The sequence below is a fragment of the Equus caballus genome, chromosome 2 (genome assembly GCF_041296265.1).
Source record: "Equus caballus isolate H_3958 breed thoroughbred chromosome 2, TB-T2T, whole genome shotgun sequence".
Lineage (NCBI taxonomy): Eukaryota > Metazoa > Chordata > Mammalia > Perissodactyla > Equidae > Equus > Equus caballus.
Genome location: NC_091685.1, coordinates 21,281,486 through 21,288,227, shown reverse-complemented (window position 1 = coordinate 21,288,227; position 6,742 = coordinate 21,281,486). Strand labels below are relative to the sequence as shown.

Here is a 6,742-nt window from a genome sequence, read left to right as displayed (position 1 = left end):
GACCGTTCTCTGCTACCCCTGCACACAGCTGGCAGGGAGGGGTCGGGTTCTCGGTCCTCCTGTGTAGGGAGGAGCAAAGATGGGAAATGTCATTCCCCAAGCTTCGTGTTCCAAATCCACCTCCTTCTCTGCCTTCTCCTCAGGAAACCCCTCTCTGGGCTAGGCCAGCACCCCCAGGGCTCTAGCAGCGTTACCTCTGACCAGCTCTGCCCCAGCTGGACCCTTGCCTGCCCTCTTGATGCCTAAGCAAGGCCCAGAGGGGGCTAAGATCACAGTGGAGGGGCTTGAGGGTGGGGGCCCAAGCCTGGGCCGGAGCCAAGAGGGAGGGCTGCGCTGGGAGGGCTCGGGGTGCTGGAGCACAAGGTGAGGCTTCATAAAGTCAGGCCTTGGGGGCAGTGGCCTGAAGGGCAGGGCTGCCGTGGTCCGATGGTCTGGTGCAGCGTACACCCCTCGAGGACACTTTCGTGGCCGTCCCCCTCGGTTGGGACGCCATTTACAGGTGTGGAGAATGGGAGCTGAAAGCAGAGGCCTCGCCCAACCGAACCAGAGCAGCGGGACCAGCGCGGGTCACATGCCGGCGGGAGCTGCGACTCCGGGCCGTGGAGGGGAGCTGTGTGCAAGGGGCAGCGCCGAGACTCCGGGCCGCCGTGGGGGGCTATGTGCGAGGACCGCCGCCGAAACCCCGGGCCGCGGGGGGGCGCTGTGGGCGGGGCCGGCGCCGAGACTCCGGGCCGCGGGGGGGCGCTGTGGGCGGGGGGAAAGCGGCGCGTGGGGCGCGCGACGGACGCACCGGAAGTGGCGACGGGTCCGCGGGGATGGCGGCGGTGGCAGCGATGACGGCGGCGGGCTTTGGAGGGGCTGGGCCGGCCCGCTCCCTCTCCCGCTTCCGAGGCTGCCTGGCCGGCGCCCTGCTCGGGGACTGCGTGGGCGCCATCTACGAGGCGTACGACCCCGTCAGCCTGACGTCAGTCCTGCGTCACGTCCAGAGCCTGGAGCCGGACCCGGGCTCGCCGGGGAGCGCGCGGACAGGTGGGCGGGGCCGGGCGCACGTGGGACGCGGGGGCCGGGGGAACTAGGGGGCCGCGACCACCAGAGGCCTGTGGTCGGAGTTGAGGCTGCCGAGGGCAGCAGGGGCCAGGTCTGGCTGACCCGCAGGCACCTCGGACCCAGAGACTCGAAATCCATCGCCACTGTTCTCGCCTCGAGCATTCCCCAACTCCGGGCCTGGCAACGGCATCCTGTCACCCGTGCCCGCCACGCCCAGATTGTGCCTAGCGCAATGTATACACCGCTGCCGATTTCACCTGTCCTACCCGGTTCTCTGAATCAGTGCCCCGCCAGTCCATTCTCCACACAGCGGGGAGTGCTCTTCTCAAAGCGTAGATCCGATCGCGGCCTCCCCGCGTGAAACTGCAGTGATTTTCCAGTGCGCTTAGGCTAGAGCCAAATTCCTTCACGTGTCCCACCTGGCGGGCCCTTGCGCGTCTCCAGTTTCGTCTTATACCACTCGTGGCCCTGCTTCCTGCGCTTCAGTTCCTTTCACATCGTGCTGCTGGCCCAGGCCTTTGGCTGTGCTGTCCCCTGCCTGTAAAGCACTGTCCCCTCCGCGTCTCCCTCCCCTGTGCAGCCAGTTCATCCCCCAGATCAGCGCAGTGTCACGTCTGAGGCCAAGCAGAGGATGAGCCCTTTTGGAGATCATGTGGGATAGGAAGGAAAAGGGGCCATGCTGGGGACCCTGGAGGAGGACAGGGCGCTCGAGAAGGAAACGGTTTGGTAGGAGAGGCACGGGGGGGGGGGGGGGGGGGGGGGGTCTGAACAAAAACCCAAGAAAAGCATTTCAAGATGCAGACGCTGGTCACTGGCGTCATGCTACAGAGAGGTTAAGTAAGGGGAAGTCTGGATTTAGAAAAGCATTTTCAGTAGAAAGTTGAAGCCTGGAAGTCAGGTTTCAGTGGGTTTAGGAGGAAATGAGGAAGTAGCTTTGGTGTGAAGGGAAGGAGAGAGAGGGGCTGTGGCTGAGGGGAAGGCAGGATGGAGGGATGGTTTTAATTTCTTTTTTTGGTTTGATGTTAATATGAGGAGAAAACATTTTAGGCTGAGAGGTGTTTTAGAACCCTCTGGACGCAAGTGGCAGAAAAGTCCGGAACTGGGTCTGGCTTCAAGCAGAGCTGACTCCAGGGGCTCAAGCCGTCTCCTCAAGACTCAGTTCCCCTCCTGGCTCCATCTGCATTCTTCCGGGTGGGCTTCACTCACTCTGGCAGACCCTTCCTATGGGCTGGCCCCCAGCAGCTCCCAGCTCAGCGCTCCAGCAGAGGAACAGTTTCTCTGTGTAGTAGTCCCAAATCGAGTCTCACTGGCCTGGCTGAGGTCACCTGTCCATCCGTGAACAAGGGAGTGGGCCGTGCTATTTGGGTAGGCTGGAGGTGGCATTAACTTCACGTGGGCTGAGAATGGGAGAAAAGTGCTTCGCTGGGGGAAAGCAGGGCACAGGGAGCAAACGCAGAGAGGGTGGGTGCCGCCCCACCACAGAGGGAGAAGCTGAGGATGCAGGAGAGGAGACAAAGGAAGAACACGGTCTCCAGGGCCCTGGGCTGGGGCCGGACTGGAAGAGAGTGCGCTCTCCAGAGGGGAGGCTGGAGAGTGCAGCTGTGGACGAGGTGTCTGTCCGCCTCTCCTCCCAGTGAAGTAGGGGTGGGGACTTCCTAACAGGGACAGTGGGGAGAAGGTGGCGGTGGGGCTGGGGATACACGGAGAGGGGGTGGCATGGCGGGTGTGAGGAATGGGAAACCGGGCTCACTAGGGAGTGTGCTTCCTCCTCTAGAACCGTGCCTTCCTTCAAATCGAACCAAGTCTCTGTCCCCAGCAGCCGGCTTAGAGCCTCGTCGAGGGCCACCGCATAGCCAGTCGTGCCGTGTTGGAAGTGCTAGAGCAGCACTTCGGGCGCCCAGCCTGCGTCCTGAGGGCGTGTGGGGGAGCAGTGGGGTGGAAGCCGGCTGAGGAGGGAGGGCTTCAGCGCCAAGGCCGTGAATTTGGGCCTCAGCCTGAAGGCAACAGCCAGCCATTTTGAGCAGGAGAGTGAGATGAGGAAAGTAATAGTCTCCTCTTGGCAAGAATTTTCTGGCTGCACATATAGGCTGGGTTGGAGGATGGGGAATATGCAGGACATGTGAGAGGCTCAGAGCAGGTCGTTTTCAGTCTGGAGCTGCAGTGATGGCAGCCAGCAGTGGGGGAAGGTTTTCCTTCAGAAAGGAGCAGGATGTGGCGACTGACTCAGAATAAAGAATGGCTGAAAACCCCAAGGCCTAGAGCCCAGGAAACTGGATGGAAGCGAGAGGCTGACCTCAGGCATTCCAGAAATAGTAAATAAAAGGAATGAGCGGAAGGCCAAAGCCGCCAGCCTCGAGCCCTGCAGCTCGCTCTCCCCTGCCCTGTCCCTGCAGAAACATTGTACTACACAGACGACACAGCCATGGCCAGAGCGCTGGTGCAGTCCCTGCTGGCCAAGGAGGCCTTCGACGAGGTGGACATGGCTCACAGGTGAGGGGTTGTCCTGGGGTGAAGCAAACCAAGTGGGTAGCGTTACTGCACTTGACCAGAGCGATGGTGTCCTGCATGCCGGGACCCCCACCCTCAGCGGCACGTGTGTCTAAGGCTGCTGCAGCTTCCCAAGCTAGAAGTGACAGCACTGCTGCTACAGGCTCCTTAGGTCCCCAAGGCTTCCTCTTTTCCCAAACCAGCCAGACTTCTTCTCTCCCAACCCTGACAGCCATCTTTTAAACCCTAACCCCGTCTTCCTTCTCTCCCCTAGATTTGCTCAGGAGTACAAGAAAGAACCTGACCGGGGTTACGGTGCTGGAGTAATCACTGTCTTCAAGAAGCTCCTGAGCCCCAAGTGTCATGATGTCTATGAGCCCGCCCGGGCCCAGTTTAACGGGAAAGGCTCCTATGGCAACGGGGGTGCCATGCGCGTGGCCGGCATCTCCCTGGCCTATAGCAGTGTCCAGGATGTACAGAAGGTAGTCCAGGCGGGCTGGCTTCTGGACTCTCCCTCCCTCCCTCCCCCTCTGCTCTGGGTTCTGTGACAGTAGGTCTTTTTGCCTCCACTGCCTTCGCCCTAGTATGCCCGGCTCTCGGCCCAGCTGACACACGCCTCCTCCCTGGGGTACAATGGTGCCATCCTGCAGGCCCTGGCTGTGCACCTGGCTTTGCAGGGTGAGTCGTCCAGTGGGTACTTCCTCCAGCAACTCCTGGGCCACATGGAAGAGCTGGAGAGTGATGCCCAGTCCGCTTCGGATGCCAGGGAGTGAGTATGTGGGAGGGAGACAGGCTGGAAGCGTGTGTGAGTGTGTATGCCTGGGGGGGGGGTGGGGGCCTCTGGCCTTGCCACAGGCTGAAACCTTCCTTCTTTAATTGCAGAATCGAGGGAGGGTGGGGAGAGCCCCGTGCCCTGGCTGTGCTTCACGGCTCTCGGCCGCGGAGAACAGCATGACCAGCTCACACCCAGCCCAGGCCCACTTCTTGTCAGGGCACCTGTACCTGGGTGTCAGCCTGATCACATCCACCCCCTCGCCCTCCCACACAGCCCTTCCCCCTGCCTGGCGTCTCCACCCTGCTGGCTCCGACCTCCCTGAAATCTCACTCCTGACCCACAGGTTGGGCATGGAGGAGCGTCCGTACTCCAGCCGACTGAAGAAGATTGGAGAGCTTCTCGAGCAGGACTCGGTGACCAGAGAGGAGGTGGTGTCTGAGCTAGGTGGGTGGTCCCCCCACCCCCGTCAGCCTTCAGGGGCAGCCTTGGGCTTAGGGGTGGGAGGGGAGCATGGAGTCCCACCTGCCATCACATTTGTGCCCGGGGCTGCTGTGCCGGCAGAGCCAGGTCTGTAGAGTCCTTGGGGTTGTGAGTACAGTGCCTTCTTGCTCTCGGGCCACAGCACCTTCAGCCTTATGTATAAATGTCCCCAGAAATGGCAGCTGGCCACTAGTCCTTACAGCTAACGTTGAGAACTGGTGTTTGTTTACACAGCGTTATTACTGCATTCTGGGCCTGTGCAGAATGCTTTACCTCTGTGGTCTCATTTCCCCCTCACAGCCGCCCTGTGAGTTACTAACTTGATTCACTCTCTACATGGGGAGGCGAATCCCAGGTATGGGCCCCTTAGCCGTGAGGGCACTTTCCCAGTCACACAGCCAGTAGGGAGGGGAGCAGGGTTTGAACCAGATGGTCTAACTCTAGAGCCTGTGAACTTTATCACAGCCCAGCCTGAAACTGAGAGTGTTCACTCGTGGCAGGAAGCCTGGGGATCTGGGGGGTCAAGTTCCATAATCTGGTTCCCCACAGGGAATGGCATTGCTGCCTTTGAATCCGTGCCCACCGCCATCTACTGCTTCCTGCGCTGCATGGAGCCCGACCCTGAGATCCCCGCCGCCTTCAACAGCCTCCAAAGGACTCTCATCTATTCCATCTCGCTTGGTGGGGACACAGACACCATTGCCACCATGGCCGGGGCCATTGCTGGTGCCTACTATGGGATGGAACAAGTGCCGGAGAGCTGGCAGCAAAGCTGTGAGGGCTATGAGGAGACAGACATCCTGGCCCAGACCCTGCACCGGGTCTTCCAGAAGAGTCTGTGAGGGCCACAGCTGCTGGGGCTCCGCCATGTCCAGCGGGACCTCCTGCAGGCAGATTGGAAACCCTAAGGTTCCTCAAGTGTGGCTCCCTGCCTCAGACTTCCTGCAGTGTGGGCGGACTGCCCCACTGGGGCGGGGGTCTCTTTGGAGAGGTCATTGGAACGCCGTGTGAGGGACTCCTAGTGCTGCATTTCTGGCTGGTGGCAGAGCCTGGGACACTCCCAGCTCCTCAGTCAGACGTGAGTGACCAGGGTGGGTTTGATTTTGGAGGGGTACTCGTGGCATTTTTCTTTATCCAGGACTTGGGATTGGGGGAGGTGGAAATGATCGGCAGTAGCATCTTTTCTCCTTGTTGGGATTTATCCAGTTTGCCAGAAAGCCTGTCTTTGACTGGGCAAGGCCCCAAAGAGCAAGATTATATGGATCAAGAAGACAGACATTTGAATCTAGCTGATCTAGATACACACCCGGCCCTTGGCTGCCATGGGCTTGTTAACAGCTTCCAGTGGAAGTCACACAGCAATAAACAGTTTCTGGTAAATCCCACCACTGGTTCCTATGTTTTTCCTCTGCCCAGAATGGATTCTTCCCCCCCGACCTTCTGTGCCTGGTGCCCCTCTGTCTGGGCTGCACGCTCCTAGCAGCCAGGAACGCAAGGCGATGAGCTGCTCGGTTGTCGGGCAGATTCCCCCAGTTCTTCCAGCCGGCTGTGTTGTTCAGCCAGGAAGGGCAGAGCAGGCATGGTTTGGTGCTCTTTCCTGTTGGAGATCACACAGAGTGGCCCAGGCAGTGGGCAGGAACAAGCCAGACTTTCCTGCTCTCGGAGCCTGCCTTCTTCATAGGCTGTTCCCCAGATAGGACCAGGCCCTGCTGCGCCAGGAACGGGAACCCTGGAGGAGGATGCAGAGGGCACCTCCTATCATGGGACTGCTGATCTTTGGGTGAGGATGCCACAGCATCTCTGGTGCCCTGGATGTACAGAAGGCTGTGCCTCATGCTGCATCACAGGCCCCAGTCACAGGCCTTGCCCCACTAGGAAGTTTTGTAAGCCATCCATTTCAAAGAAAGGGAAATTGAAAGCGAGGGGCCGCCTCCCCTCCAACTTCAGGGATGT

At 60.1% G+C, this 6,742-nt stretch overlaps 1 protein-coding gene across 1 annotated transcript; it reads left to right on the top strand.

The window, feature by feature from the left end:
* The first annotated feature begins 758 nt into the window (after positions 1-758).
* ADPRS (ADP-ribosylserine hydrolase) lies at positions 759-6,174 on the top strand. Its single transcript, XM_023633468.2, has 6 exons — positions 759-1,029; positions 3,441-3,537; positions 3,809-4,016; positions 4,119-4,303; positions 4,653-4,753; positions 5,339-6,174. Exons 1-6 carry the CDS (start codon positions 816-818, stop codon positions 5,629-5,631), a joined length of 1,098 nt encoding a protein of 365 aa, XP_023489236.1. The 5' UTR covers positions 759-815; the 3' UTR covers positions 5,632-6,174.
* Positions 6,175-6,742: the final 568 nt, after the last annotated feature.